A 16,483-nucleotide genomic window follows, 5' to 3' on the forward strand; every position below is an offset into this window, starting at 1 on the left:
TTTCCTCCAACTTCCATACAATCACCGTTGGGGTATCCTTCCAAAAAAAAAAATAATAATAATAATAAATTGTTATTCACTTCCTTAAACCCCTCCTAAAAACAAAATAAATAATAATAATCAACCAAAATACCAAAACTACCCTAACATAAAAAAAACTACTCAAAAGAATATTCGTTTATAATATCCACAAAATTCTCCCATCTCATCTCAACCGCTTATAAAAGCACACTAACCACCCTTTCTTTGAACCCCAACAAAAAAAACACCCTCAACCAAAATACCCAACCTTTAGGAAATGTGTGATAGCTTCAAATCCGAGTACCAAATTTGCGAGGAGATCGGCCGAGGACGATTCGGCATCGTTTACCGCTGCTTTTCTCCATCATCACTCGACTCCTTCGCCGTTAAATCCATCGACAAACGTAACCTCCTCGACGACGACATCGACCGTCAATGCCTCGACAAAGAGCCTAAGATCCTACAAGTCCTCTCGCCTCATCCAAACATCTTACAAATCCACAATATATTTGATTCGGATTCTCATCTTCTTATTGTCACCGATTTGTGTAAGGAAGAGACTTTGTACGATCGTGTTGTGTCAGCGGGCCCCTTTTCTGAACCCGACGCCTGCTCGGTTTTTACCCAGCTGGCCGAGGCGCTTTTTCATTGTCACCGTAACTATATCTGCCACAGGTTCGCCTCATTTGACTTTTTATGGTCTTTCAGAATTTTGTTTCAGCCAACACAGGCTGCACAGTTTTTTTTCTGAAAAAATATAATATATCGAGACGAATCTAACAAGATCTGGTTTGATATTATTACAGGGATATAAAGCCTGACAATATATTGTTCGACACACGGAACAGAGTGAAACTGTGTGATTTCGGATCCGCTGAGTGGTTTGGTTGCGCAGGGGAGACGGAGAAGATGAGTGGGATAGTCGGGACGCCGTATTACGTAGCGCCCGAGGTTTTAATGGGAAGAGAGTATAATGAGAAGGTAGATGTTTGGAGTGCAGGTGTAATATTGTATATTATGCTGGGTGGTGTTCCTCCATTTTACGGTGACACTGTTGAAGAGACTTTTGCTGCTGTTCTTCGTGGTAATCTTAGATTTCCGACTAAAATTTTCAGGTCTGTTTCTCCTGAAGCTAAGGATTTGATGAGGAAGATGCTCTGTAAAGACGTTTCCAGAAGATTTTCCGCCGAGCAAGTTCTCCGTAAGTTCTCGGAAAATACTCGTTTTACAATACAATACACCCGTTGTATACAAGTCTGTACATTAGTTTTTTCTTTTGTCTAATCGATTTTTGTTTGTTTTATTTATTTCAGGGCATCCTTGGGTAACAAGTGGAGGAATGACAAGCATGAATGACATGACTTGAAAGTTTGAAGAATGAATCAACCAAACAAAAAGTACAAAAATGTTTGTAATTTTGAGTTTGTAAATAGGAGATAAAAGTGGGATCAAGATGAAATTCCTAGAGAATGGATTGTTCCGGAGTTCTTCAAATCGACCGAATTTGATCCCAAATTTTTTTTTTGAGGCAAAAAAAATCCCAAAAAAAAAAAAAAAAAATAAAAAATTGAAGATCCAAAAAAAATCAAACCCTTTTCCGACTAATCGGCGGCGACTCGGCTTGGCTTAGCTCGGCTCATTCGAGGAGAAGATTCTAGACATGGTTTCCCGGCTAAGAGTATTATATATTAGATGCACCTTTTTTTTTCTATATGGTGTGATCAATATGTAAAAAAGCATTATTATTATGCTTGTTTTTGTTAATCTTTTTGTTTAACAAAGAGAAAAAGTAAAGAAAATGTAGATATTAGGAGGAATAATGATGTTTAGGCGTCTACTTAATCACTAAGTTTCCCATTTTGCCCTTCTTTTTTGTAGAGTAATTTAGAGGCAAATGTGAGAGATTTTTCTTTTTAGTGAGTGAGTGCATCTTGTGGATGTTATGTAATATGCCTAATGAAGTAATGAGTAATAAATTTACTTTTGTACTATACGTACTACTTACTTTTGTTTGTGGCCCAAATCTTTCTTTTTATCTTTTGCTTGATTTTTCATGTGATTTTGTCAATTTTATTGGGAGAAAAATAATTATTACTTCCATTTTATACACCACAACTTGCTTTTCTTAATTAATCTTTGAAATTCTTGGGAATTTTGCTCTTGATTGTTATTGGTTTGTTTCAATTCACGTTTTAGAAGATAACAATGATTCAAATTAAATGTACACATAGACGATTATAGCTTTCGACATTAATATATTAGGCCCACTAATTTTGCCTTTCATCAACCAAATATTAAATAAAGGCTAAATTAGGCAAACAAAGGGAGCATAGCAAGATTGCAATTTAACTTATGTTTATTATATTTTAGGTCTCACAAATATTCTATGATACGATTTTGTACTTATATTGTAAGTTATAAGATAGTCAGGTATGGATCAGGTGTGATATTCTATACTTTCATCTTTTATGTAACTTGCGCGTTATTAGGTGATTTTTTCAATAATATTTTTAAATCTCAGGTAAAAAACATAAAATTGCATCTTATCGAATAATACGAAGTTCTCCGTATCAATTTTAAAAAAACTTTCAAGTTTCAACAAGACTCTAGAAAGGGAATATAGGATATGCTAAGTGTTATGCCAAAAAAAAAAAAAAAAAAAAAAAAAAAAAAAAAAAAAAAAAAAAATTCAACAAGATGCTTTTACTTTTGAATCTCCATATATTTGGAAAAAGTATGTCTACGGCTGTTACTTTGGCAGTACATGAAATCATGAATATTTCAGTACGGCTAATATCTAGAACATGCAACTTGCTCTTTTCTGAGAGTTTGGTTTGGTGTAGCCAACTGTACGTTTTATCAAAAAATAGGCCTACAATAAGGAATCAATTAAAGTAATTTATATAGAAAAAGTATTTAATTAAGTTATAATTTTTTCTCTCAAAAAAAAAAAAAAAAAAAAAAAGAATTCTTAACCTTACTTAAAGATAACAAATATTCCAAATTCATGTTTTTTTGAAAAAAATAATTCATGGAATTTGAAACATTTTCCTCCCTAGAAGAATCTGATTCTATCAAAGTATTAACTATTAAGAAATGCAGAGTAGGGGAGGGTACAATGTAATTTTGAATAAAAGTCTCCTTGTTAGTTTGCGATTGATTGGAGTTTAGAGAATAGTATAGATTATTGTGTGACTTGGGCATGCTCAATTGCTCGGCAAAAAGTATATGATAATTGTCACATAATAATAATAGTAAGTTATTCTTCATATTTAATATCAAATTAGATTTCTTTCACAATTCATCTCAATTTATACAACATAGTACGTATAAGTGTTAAGAATTCTCTATTTAAACAATGTAGTTTTATTATGATAAACTTACAGTGTGAATTCCTCATGTATAAATAACGAACTTTGTATTTATGTTTACCTCTAATAGACAAGAATTAGGTCAAACCTCTTTTATAAAACAACCATGGGTGCGTTCTTGTTGATAGCATTATATTGGGATTAATCAGCCAACGTAAATGTAAAGTTGTTACTAATATTATTTTCAAATCCGCCACTGATTGTTTTCGGCTAATGACATTCTTTTGAACAAGTCGTGAAAGTAATTGTCATTCAATTGATTGAATAACATTATAACAAGGTGGTTATTGTGTGTACAATTGGCAATATAATCACCCAACAATATAAATTACCCTAATTGTCATTATACTCTCTTGGGAGGTAATTTTCAATGTTGCACTGTCATTTGTTGGACGTAAGGCAACATCATGGTCCATGAAAAATGAGTGTTGTGTTAAATTGATAGATACATCATTAAACATGTTAGTTGGTCAATCAATGACGATTAACCAACTTAATGTGCACGCCATAATTTTTTATTTTAATTATGTATATTCTTGTAATACGCCCTTAAATAGTACTGAATCTTGTACATCATCAAGTCATTCAAGAAGTCTAGTATCTTTCCATTAAGAAAAAAAAAAAAGTCAATTTAAACTTCTCATAACATATTGTGGTGCTGAATTTTTCAACATTTGATTTTCTACTCAAGGTGCTTATTTATTATCACACCAAAAAAAAAACAAAAAAACAAACAAGGATTATACTTTTACTACTTGTATTTTACTTAATCATACTAGAGTTAGGCCCTGTTCTTTTGAGCTTCTGGGCAGAGCAGAGCAGATTTTAGCAGAGCAGAGCAGATTTCAGCAGAGCCGAGCCGAGCAGATTTCATTATTATTATTATTATTATTATTATTATTATTATTATTATTATTATTATTATTATTATTATTATTATTATTAGTAGTAGTAGTAGTAGTAGTAGTAGTAGTAGTAGTAGTAGTAGTAGTAATAGTAGTAGTAGTAGTAGTACTACTACTACTACTACTAATACTACTAATATTATCGCATTATTACTAATCATTAAATTTTATTGTTAAATATTAATTATTATTATTATATTAATTATAATTATCATTATTATTAAATATTATTTAATTATTATTATTATTATATTAATTATAATTATCATTATTATTAAATATTATTTAATTATTATTATTATTATTATACTAATTATAATTAGCATTATTATTAAATATTATTTAATTATTATTATTATATTATTATTAAAATTTAATAATCAATATTATTTTTTAAATATTAGTTATTATCTTAATATTAATTTTTATTATTAAAATCAATTATTATTATTATAATTAATATTATTAGTTATAAGTATTATTATTACTATTATTATCATTATTATAATTACTATTATTATTATTAAAAATTAATTAATTATTATTAATATTATAATTATTAAATATTAATTATTTATTATTATTATTAAATATTAATTATTATTATTAATAAATATTAATTATTATTATTAAATATTAATTATTTATTATTATTAAATATTAATTATTTATTATTATTAAATATTAATTATTATTAAATATTTAATATTTATTATTATTATTATTAAATATTAAATATTATTGTTATTATTAAATATTAATTATTATTATTGTTATAATTCAATATTAAGTATTAATTTTAATCATAGCAGAGCAGGGCAGGGCAGGGTAGAGCAGAGCAAATTTTAGCAGAGCAGAGCAAATTTTAGCAGAGCAAAGCAGCTCTAAAGAACGGGGCCTTAGGCATGGGCTAGATCAACATATAAGTTGGATGGACTCGACACAATAAATTATATATGACAAATCTGAACTTATTAGACCTTATCTGAACTTATTAGCCCTAATTAGAACTTATTTTAGTTATAAATTAAACTTAGATAGCCCTGATTAACCTTTATAACAACTTATCTGATTTTATCTGAACTTATCAAACCTGAAATAAGTGGAAATAAGGTGAACGGAACCGGGCTTTAGACTTTGAAAAACAAGTATTACTTCGTAAAAGTTAGGTAAAGAGAGCAAAACCTTAAAATTAAATATTAATATTAACATTTATCAGCCAAAGAGGAAGTTCTATGTTAACATGTGGAAGGTTTTGATGTAGTATATGCAAAATATAATCAGTCTTGAATTAGTATAACATATGGAGTATTGTATATTTGACTGTTGGTTTAAATCATTTATAATTGCCAAGTCCATTTGTGCTTTCTGTATTATGAAACAAAAACAAAGCAATTGGGCCTGCATATTGAAAGGTTTTCTTAAACATCAATAATGGAATGCTGACCTTATATTTCAACTTCTAGCAACACTATTTTACATGTATGATTGCATTACTAATGTCTATTTTAAATTATAAATTTAGTAGTCTTATTTGTATTTATTACTTATAAAATAAGTTGTCACCTGGCTAGAAGAAATTATTAGGGAACTATTTGCAGTATTTTTTTGGGTGTAAACATTTAAGTTGACTTATGTTCATATTATGTGGTATATGGTGTGTCCAGGAGTCTTACAATGCATGGTAGCTCAAGTCACTTTTCATATCCATATTGTAGATTGGTAAATCAGTTGAAATCTACATAGGTTTTGCATTATTACACCCCCCACCACATGTGTTTGCGCATTGATTATCATTACTAACAAAAGGTCGATTCGAATTAGCTTATACATTCTTTTAGTTGACACTTTTTGAATTTTTGACACTTTTCATGTTCTACTTTAACTATTCATGTGTGATCCATACTTTAGATGATAAAGAATAGTAATGTGCAATCTTATTAGCTTTGCCTCGTTATACATTTTCACATAGCAATTACTCCGTATTATGTAAATTTTACTTATTGATATTACAAGATATCAATGATTCAATTTATACTATGGTAAACATGATTAAAAAAATAATAATCAATAAATAAAAAATGCTCCCAAAAAAATATAAGTTAGTTGATTAAGGGTCTGTTCTGTTCAGCTTAATTTCAGTTCTGTTCAGCTTAGCTCCAATCACTTCAGTTCAATTCCTAATTTTCTTCTCTCATAAACAATTTATTTCAGCTATATTTAGTTCAGTTCAGCCCCAATCAGTTCAATTCAGTTGTTTTTAGTAAACCGGAACAGATCCAAAGAGTTGATAATCAAATTCTATCTATATCGTTGTACTTTATCCATTCATTTAAAAAAACCACTGATGGGAGCAAAACTTGGAACGGATACTAAATCAGTGCTTAATTTCAATTTTTGGTGGACCAACATATGAAAAGAAAAAGCTATGCTACTATGATTAATGACAATTGTTACAGTTGTTTCTATGATTAGACAACATTTTAGTGAATTAGTGTTGACCAACTTATTAGGCTTTATATCATTTAAATTTCAAGTGGATAAGCGTGATACAAGATTTCACAACCTTAATATAAATATACAATGAGTGGAAGTATGCTAAAAAGGTTTATTTATTTTTATTTTTATTATGTATAGGTTTGATCTTCAAATAATTATTAATTATCTAATCTATCTTTAAATGTCCCAACTACCAACTACTGCCAAGATACTTCATCAACCTAAAATTTTTATTTGTATATTAAGATTCCAATCAATCTCCCTATAATTCAGAAAGTTGGAAGTAATGATTGATTTCTTTTTCCTAATTTTCAAATGATTAAAACTCAAACTAGTGTTTGAAATTCAGGGTATCTGATCTATAGAGATGAGCAAGAGTGCAGATTCAATCATTGTAGAACAAGTCTATTATACACCCGGTGGAGCCCAAATGAAGAACAAGTAAAACCTTATTATGGACGATACTTTTATTGATGAACTGCGGGGAAAACGTAGTATAAACTGTTGGTGAAATATACTACAGCGCTTCGTATATACGAGTAGTTAAGATACGAGTAAGGAGAGGGCATGAATTTAACCTATGCTAAATCAGTATATGATGCTATGATAAATGCAAGAGACTAACAAATTCATCAGTGAGAGCGCATGAAGCTATGTTAAATCTGTACATGATGATGCTATGATATATGCAAGAGACTAATGGTTTATCAGTTACTCAGTCGATATAATGCCATGATATGCACAAGAGACTAACAGGGTAGTGGTCGTTTTAAGACTGATGAAATCTGGGATTATGCCTACGAATTTTGCAGCACTATGTGTAAAATGTAAATTAGTAGTTTTGTACTGAAATTTTTAAGTTACAAATAATGTAGGATTTGCTACACTGCCAGACACCATATCATATTGCACTGAATCAGGAGACAAACTAAAGCCATGCAATTTACAGGCTATAAACCACCAAATTCCCTTAAACAATTTCGAAAATATGGAAGATACAACTAACATTGATAAGAGTTGCTCAGAAATTCTAGCACCTGAGTCATGTACATCTGAAAACCGAAAAAAAAGCAGATATCTACAGTTTGTAATCATTTTGCCTGAAACTACTAGATTACAACAACACACAAGTTAAGCAGGGGGGCGTACTAAACTCTCCCTCCCTCATATATTCTACACACAGATTAAATAGTGTGGGAACAATCAAAATTGTTAAGTTACAAGAGGAAAAAAAATTAATCGAATTGATATTACCAACATGTGTGCCTAGACCCTGACGTTTCTCGGTCTTCAAGCCCTTTCAAATAGGATTGAATAGCGAGGTGTTCAGATGCATAAGCCATGAAAGCAGCCAAAACTATGCCTCCTACAACCATCAAACCTAGTCTGCAGAGGAAGAAAGCATCTGTTAGAAATGCAGAAAATTGCATCTGAATCTAATGTCAAAAGGAATCGGCATGCCCAATTACAGAATTTTCAACAAGGTTATGATGCTTATATGCTTGCAACCTCACAAGTCACAAGTTGCAAATTTCCAGTTTATTCATCACCATGCTCAATTGCTCATAGAATTCCATGTTAAGGTAACGGAAATAGTAAACTGTAAAATATCAAAGACTCAAATTTACTGCTGCACAGTTCAAAGGTATGAACTTAACACAGGAACAACAGGACCAGAGGACCAGGTGTGGAATCCAGCAGGTAGAGTATGAGGTAGTTAAAATGCTGGCAGGCTTCCTCAAATTCTTTTTTTTCTTCTTTAATTTGTACTATATATTACTGTATTTTTTTATTGCAAATTGGGGAAAGAAAACCTGCATATGTATGAATAAGTCATATAGATGAGAAAATTATTTAATCCTTCATGTGACAATTATCGTTCTTCTAGCAGTACACAACTACACACACAAAATTCCATATTTTCAAACTCACGCACACCTTCAAGTTGACTGGCAGCATATAATTGGCATGAATGAGCAATTTGGGCATAGGTCTGGAACTGTTTAAGTACTAAACTTTTGGGTTGTTGACATGGGAGGGTGATTCTTTGGTGGTATAAATGTATAAGACAACCAATGTGGAAATGCCAACTGGCAAACGCATTATATGACAACCACCATACCTTCCCCTAACAGATAACAAAGTGATTCGATAGAGGAAATTCTAACAAATTCAGCTATTGCTTTCATTATCTTAATTAGATACACCTAGGACCAAACATAACATTGGACACCCCTAATTTACAGGATCACTGTTATTATTGGCTACTACCCAAATAATTCATTCTAAGGGTACAAAAAAATGCAAAAGAAACCAGAGAACCTGCTAAAAAGATAAGAAGGCAATCAAAGTAGTAAAGTCTGCAGCTTCAACATACCCCATAACCCCATTATACACAGGTAAAAATTAAGAAAGAATAAAGAGAAATACATCCAATAACCACAATATCTTATGCTCACATGGGCTCCAATGGACTGATATTTGACCAACATTTACAGCTCAAGAGACTTGTAGAAAACAAAGCCTTCCATGTAGCCCTCTTAGCTTTTTGGGTCTCTTACAGTTAATTTAGCATGATAAAATGATCTAATTCATTCAGCCTCCTAAGTAGGAGTTGCAAATCTAGCAATATACAATTTAAGGACGACATAATTTTCTTTGCACAATGCCTAATGAGAGAAGAATATATGATATTCTAAAGGTGACCTTAAATAGTTCAATGAGATGCTTATGATCTTACAGCTTAAGCATTGTTCAAGAATACTAAAATTTCTAATACCCAAGTTCTGAACTGAAAACATTTATATGCCCTTGCATCTAGGACTCAGTCCTAAAAGGCTAAAAGGTAAAGCATCTCTACCAAAAGCAAATGTTCAAACCCCTGGATACACATTATAAAGCAAAGAGAAGGGTGTTTAGATTGGCACTATTAGTACGCATGGGATATTTCAACAATTATAGGCCTCTTGCTGTCCAGCTATCTAAGACATAATCCATAGATCGAAAGAAGTATCTGAATCAAAATTCTATAATTGCTAAAATTTATCAACATATAAAGATATGGAAATTAGATAATAAAATCATGAACATATTCAAACTCTTCAAAGAAACTTCTTCAAGATCAATGCTCACAACATAACTTCTGATACGCAACATACCTCACAAACAAAGCAGTAATTCCAAAAAGATAAGGCAATGATGGTACTGCAATTGCTAGAAAAGCCATTCCCAATCCATAATACAGCACTGCGGCATCATAAGAAAACACCTGTCGCTGATGACCTAAGACAAGCGAGAGCCAGAAAACCATGAGAACCAACTGCCATTCAGGAAAACGGAAACGGTAGAAATTAAGCAGTGACTACATACCTTTTCCATAATCATAATCCAAAGATTCAGGATCAGAAGAATATAAGCCTGCTTGGACAGCGTTGACTTTTCCCCACTGATAAATAAGCCGTAAATAACCTCCAAAGAGTAAGATGAAAATTGTAAAAGTCCATTGATACATAAGTAGCAATCCGGTCCAGGGAAGCACTTGTCGTGGTACAATTAGAAGAGCCAGTCCAAGAGAGATAACCACAGCTAGAAGACACACAGAGATTGACATTCCTCCAAGAAACCAAGGTAGCAAACCACTGTAGAGCTGCTTAAACATCAAAGAAAAGATGTATGACATAAATTAGAGAAAGAAAGCGACTTAGCATCGATGCAATTCAATACAGCTCATATCTTCCACTATTTCATCCTAATGGCAACTTATCAAGGCCTGAAAATCTAAATGCAAACAATAAGGAGAGACAGACCTGTTGCTTAGAATTCATGGCAGATGAAGAAGAGACTGCCGCAAATGGATGAACAGCACCTGTTCTTAATCTGACAGCGAGGTGTCTCATACGGTCCCAGAATGAAGGCCTACAAAGTGAACCAAAGAACTCGAAGGCCTACAACACAATTTAGTTTATATCATTCCAATGATATTTTCAATTTTGTTCTATAATATCACGTTGATCCAGTCATACCTGAAGTAAAGAGCGGTAGTACAGGAATATGAGACCAATGAAAGGAAGCAGAAAAAGAGCTTTGACCAAAAATTCATCTTGAGGGTTTCTTCCTCCCCCAGTTCCAGGTAGTGATTCCTCAACCCTCTGCCTAATGTCCTGCAAAGCTATGCATTAAATTCAACTTGTTGAAATAGGCTCCACAAAAACACAAACCAATTGAGTTAAGATCCACTCGGTGAAATTGACTACATAAATCATTCTAAAATTAAATACAAGAAGCTATCAGGTCCTTCCTTACTAGGCCCTTCCTTCATATGATTAGAAGGCAGGAATGAACAAGAGATCAAGAGGTCAAGAAATAAAGACAGGTGATAACAACAAATGGCGTGGGGAGGAGGAAGAATAGGATTATGCACATTATAACAGACTGCATCGTTGCGTATGGAGTATGTACTATGGACTACAGTGAGAAAAAGACATATATAGTGGAGATAAGGGGAAAACAAAGGTATGCAAATACCTGCCAGAGATCAACAGGTTTCACCAGCCAAGCTGTCCACCAATCCCATGGTTTCAGGGGACCGAGAGTATAATGAATAACACGAAGTTCTTTCTCATCTACCATCCACTGCGTATGCAATGCAAATAGGTCAGAATCCTCTAATAGCATAAATAATGTGAATCAAAGCGTATACTTTCAGCCAAGATAAGCAAAAACCTCAATGCTACTGGTGACCCCATGTTAGGGGGGATGCCAATCAACATTTAGCCAAGAACGTAGACAAAAATAAATAAGAAGCAAGACCAGTACATTTGATATCTTACTAGAGAATATGAATACCTTGTTAGCAAGCATGTACAAACCAACATCAGCATTATAGAGAGTAGACAGACGCTCCATTTCAGGAACAGGTCTAGACTTCAACTCTTCAGCTGATAGATTAGGATCAAATAAACGTGCATCGGCAAATCCAGCATAATATGAATTCAGAAACCCTTGATCCCCTAAGATAAACAGTGGAAGTGAAAGGAATAAATAACTGCAAACTATAAGTGACCAGTGGAATGGTAAAGCTTACATATCAATGGAGGGAAAGGAATAAACATCCAAGGATTGCAGAAAACAATAATCTAATGACATGAATTTAACCATGTAAGTCAGAGTTGTGACAAACAACAAAACACTTTTAAGAATGAAAAATTGCAAAGTGTATACAGCATCACCGCCTACAGTTTTGTGCTATATCACTGGAAAAAATTCAACATAACCTCCAAACCAAGTCAGCACACAAGAGGGGGGGGGGGGGGGGGGGAGGTGGTAACATTATTTGGTTGACTGACTTTCTTTCTTAAGAAATTATGTACTTCCAATGTAACTCCTCAAAAAAGATTAACGCCCCGCTTGGTTACCAGTTATAAACAATGGAAATGGAATTGAACTTATATGTAAATTCTGAAAGATTATCCATGTTCATTTACATGATCACTCAAGATTAACCCCCAAGTTTTCTATTTTTTCAATAAATTTCCAATCCCATCTATAGGGGTAATGGATAGTAATTGAATGAAGAAAACACATGCTTAGGGGATGAGATTGTATTCCCATGGAGATTATAGGTTGTTCTCCATACTTAATTACACTTTAAATACATTCCCATTACCGGCTACCGAGCAGTCCGTAAATGTTTCTATAGGACACGGGAGGTTGCTTATATAGGAGAAGATAAATAAAGTTAGCTTGCCAGATTCATATCTTAAACAAACACCTTTGTTTTATTTTTTTATAAATGAGGTTAATATGCACAAAAGTAAATCTATAGAAAATATCGAGCTTTATAAATTCATGATGTTTGACTTCTGTGGATTTATGTGTGAGCTAATTGGACTTGTTGAAGCAGCGTTGTTGTAGATTAAAAAATTATACACAAGGCAGAAATCGAGCTACTTAGCAAAGCAAACCTTTGAAAGAAGGGAATAATTAAGGCCTGAAGATGTATAGGAAAAAGGGTCCCTTTTATTTCATTAAAAGAGGTATCTGCAACCAACAATACACAGTCCAGAATAGGAAGTAAAGAATCTACTCATAGCCAATTGTTTTATTTCATTTGGTGGTGCAAACCTCTTACATCTACACATATAGCTCACAATATTCTACACCATATTCCAAATAATAAAAATAAAAAAATAAAATAAAAAAACCCTATCATTTGACATATGAGACCAAAGTTTGTGCATATTTTGAAACACTATTACTACAAGTGTCAAGTAGCCAAAGAATAAACATATAGTATATCACTACTTAGCTAAAAGTAAAAATCTAGAAGGTAGTGTATCGCATTCTGATACTAATATTACCAAAACATCTTAGATACATTGATAATATTGAAAAACCAGCACTGTGGTAAAACCCAAAGTGTGAAGTATTTAGTGAAAAAAAATGTGGGTCTGAGCCTGTATTTTGTCATTTTTCTATAACTTCAGAGTTTGTGAAGGTGTAGTAGAAAAGGACGCTAATAATTAAATCCTAGTGTAACTTTGATTATGTTCTAGGCAAAGTAATATAAGTAATGCACAGAACCTATTTGTTGTGTTTTAGCTTATAAGTAATACACAGAACCTATTTGTTATGTTTCCTCTCAATTTAATACAGATTATTACTTGTAATTTGAATGAGAATTGACTTAGTTAAACATTGAAATATTTCCCAATCACACACCCAAGTATTTTTTAATACATTCAACTCTTAAATCTTTCAATTTTTCTATGTATGTAACTATGTCCTCATCTTATCTATGAAACATATACTAGAAGTTCTTTTTGCTACAAAATGTAAATGAGTGTCTAGTTAATCTTTCCAAAGATAACTGCAGATAAATCAACAATAGCCTTCAAGTTGCCTGCTGGAGTTGAGACCACTATAAAGCCAAAATCTAGACCAAATCAGGTCCATAAGACCATAAGGCATAAGCAGAAACTTCTGAAACATGCTTAAAATACTAAAAGATTACAGGAAGAGCTATTACCTCCAGTGTAAGAAGGCAAGGTACTAACTTTCTGGAGCATGTCGCTAAAAAGAGTTTTAGATGGTTCGACAACCAAGACGCCAGAATTCAGTCTTTCAGAATGCTTCAAGTTAGCACAAAACTTCCCACATCTAAAAAGCTCATCGATGCTCTTGATCACGATTGTATCTGCATCAAGATACACAACTGCACAACACACACAAGTTTGTCTAGTCAGCAATCAAGAAACCGACACAGAACAAGCATCTGCATAGTAATGGAAAACCATAAACAGAACTGGATGATCAAGAGTATGATATCTCAGAAATCAAGTTACCCTTTTTGTAATTTGTCATGTTAAATATCTTAAGCTTTGTGTAAACACCCCAAAATCTTGTCGGTCGAACACGATTGGGATTCTCCAGCAAAGATATCTTCTCTACAATCCAGCCATCTGCCTGTCCACAACAAGTTACATTTATAACCTTCTTAGCTAATTCACCATCAAATGATGCTAATGTGTAATGCAACACAGCAGTCAGCAGCACAATACAAAGCAAGCTGCTTGAACCATAATCCAAGAAAACAATAACACCCACATAAAGCTGATAGATAATTCAACAAATCGAAAATCATAAATGGCTTCTCCAACTCCATGTCTCCATGTTAAAGATTCAAACTTAATTCAGTAGGAAGTAGCCCTAAACAACATTCTAGCTCTTACACATGAAAATCAACTTCAATTATTCATCCTGCCATACATACACAGCTAAAATTCAAACTTGAATCACTAGAAAGTAGCCCTAATCATGAAAAATTAACTTCAATTCATTCATCCTAGTATCCTACCATACATACAAAGCCATTGTTCTCATTACACCGAACAAAACACTGTTGAACTTATTACATCAAAACAAATACAAAACAAAATAAGCAGACATTTGATCAAATCAATCACAAAAATCATATGACATAACACATTTAATCATGTAACAATCAATTAATCATTGTTGTACACTATAGTCCCCGGAAACCGAATCAAATCTCGTCTACATTACTGCCCTTTTCAGCTCAATAAAAAATAAAAATATACCTCAAGGAGGGTTTTGGCATAATCAGAAACACCATCAGAAACCAAAACCACCATATCTTTCTTAGAGCCAGTGTCTCGAATTGATTTGCCCAAAACTCTGACACCCAAAACGAATTCATCTCCATACAACAACGTTACATACGCTTCATCAGTAGATTGGGACTTTTTAGCATCTATACACCAAATTGAAGATTGTAATAATATAAAACAAAAAATTAAGGAAAACCCATGATTCAAAATCCTGAAATTCACCATAATTGTCTAGCAATTTGGGTGAATTCAGGTGGGGTTTCGATTTAAGGAAAGAAATATCAGTCAAAGATGGGAAATTGACTGATGAAATTTCAAAAGTCTAAGATTTGAATCTAACTTGGTGTACTTGAGATTAGGATTAGCGTACTTCGATAGTTCGATCGCAAATAGTTGTATGGGGTATGGACTCTGGTATATTTTAAGAATATTGTTAAAAAAAATTTTTTTTAAAAAAAAAAAAAAAAAAAAAAACTTATATTGATCCAACCAACCAATTCCAAACTGACCCGTAACATATCTAATTCAAATTTCAATTTACATGGACTCAAAAATTTAGCATGACACAAAATATCCAATTTAAATTTTGAATCATATGGACACTTGATCCGACCCAACCTCATCGAACTCGATTCGAACACCCGAATTGACACCTCTAGTATACACCATCTTTTTTTTTTTCTTTTTCTAGTGCCATTATGACTTTTGCGGGGTGTTTTGCAACGGGGATAGTGATAATGAGGATAAGAAGGTAGGATAAAGATAGGGAATTAATAGGTGTAATAAGGATAAAAAATTATGTTTTCCATTGTTTGGTATGATTTGGGAATTAAATCTAATATATATATAAAGGGGAGTTTTTCCCCGAGTTTTTAGAGAGCCATGTAGGATTATAAATCTTAGTATTAGCCAATTAAATAAGAGATTATTAATTTCTTTTAGAATTAAATAATTCAAATGCCACGTAAGTAAAATTGGCGAATGAGATTTTTAAGTTTAAATTAATTAAATATTAAATATTATCTTTTAATATTAGGAATTTTATCTAAATATATAACAAATTTTAGCTCAAAAATAAAAAAAAATAAAAATAAAAAAAATAAAAAATCAAACAAACCGTGCATCACACGGGTTTCATCTAGTTGGGATAAGTAGTAAACTTACTTGACTGTCCTAACTAACATTTCTCCTCTCTCCTCTTCCTTCCCTCTCATTCAGGGTAAAATTGTCTTTTTTACTTTTCAATATTAATCCCTACACCTTGTACTTGCCCCCCCTTGTTATAAAAAAAGAGGGATAACTCTACTGTATTTTTTTATCCCTATCCCTTTCATATGGATACAACAATTCCCATGAAACAAACAAGGGATTATTAATCCCTATCCCACTTATAATCCCTACAAACAAACACCACTTTCCACGTAATTCACATAAGAAGTACGAAGTATATTGTGAAAATTCAAATCACAATGCTTGCTTCATTTTCTGTTTTAGTTCGATCCTGTAAATTTACCCTATACTATTTTAGATTGAATAAAGAAACCAGAACTTTTGGCTA

The 16,483-nt window shown here is 32.3% G+C and overlaps 2 protein-coding genes across 2 annotated transcripts; one reads left to right on the forward strand and one right to left on the reverse strand.

The window, feature by feature from the left end:
* Positions 1–237: 237 nt before the first annotated feature.
* LOC145604566 (phosphoenolpyruvate carboxylase kinase 1-like) lies at positions 238–2,025 on the forward strand. The gene is made up of 3 exons (XM_081660455.1): positions 238–696; positions 828–1,222; positions 1,335–2,025. Exons 1-3 carry the CDS (start codon positions 299–301, stop codon positions 1,385–1,387), a joined length of 846 nt encoding a protein of 281 aa, XP_081516581.1. The 5' UTR covers positions 238–298; the 3' UTR covers positions 1,388–2,025.
* Positions 2,026–7,787: 5,762 nt separating this feature from the next.
* On the reverse strand, positions 7,788–15,552 carry LOC145605055 (inositol phosphorylceramide glucuronosyltransferase 1-like). Its single transcript, XM_081661069.1, has 10 exons — positions 14,896–15,552; positions 14,140–14,260; positions 13,824–14,009; positions 11,642–11,805; positions 11,321–11,428; positions 10,819–10,956; positions 10,603–10,740; positions 10,166–10,442; positions 9,955–10,078; positions 7,788–8,182 (listed from the first exon to the last, which is right to left on the reverse strand). The coding sequence occupies exons 1-10, from the start codon at positions 15,148–15,150 to the stop codon at positions 8,047–8,049; spliced, it is 1,647 nt and encodes a 548-aa protein (XP_081517195.1). The 5' UTR covers positions 15,151–15,552; the 3' UTR covers positions 7,788–8,046.
* Between the last annotated feature and the right edge of the window lie 931 nt (positions 15,553–16,483).

The sequence above is a fragment of the Chenopodium album genome, chromosome 22 (genome assembly GCF_948465745.1).
Source record: "Chenopodium album chromosome 22, dcCheAlbu1.1, whole genome shotgun sequence".
In the NCBI taxonomy this organism is placed as follows: Eukaryota; Viridiplantae; Streptophyta; class Magnoliopsida; order Caryophyllales; family Amaranthaceae; genus Chenopodium; species Chenopodium album.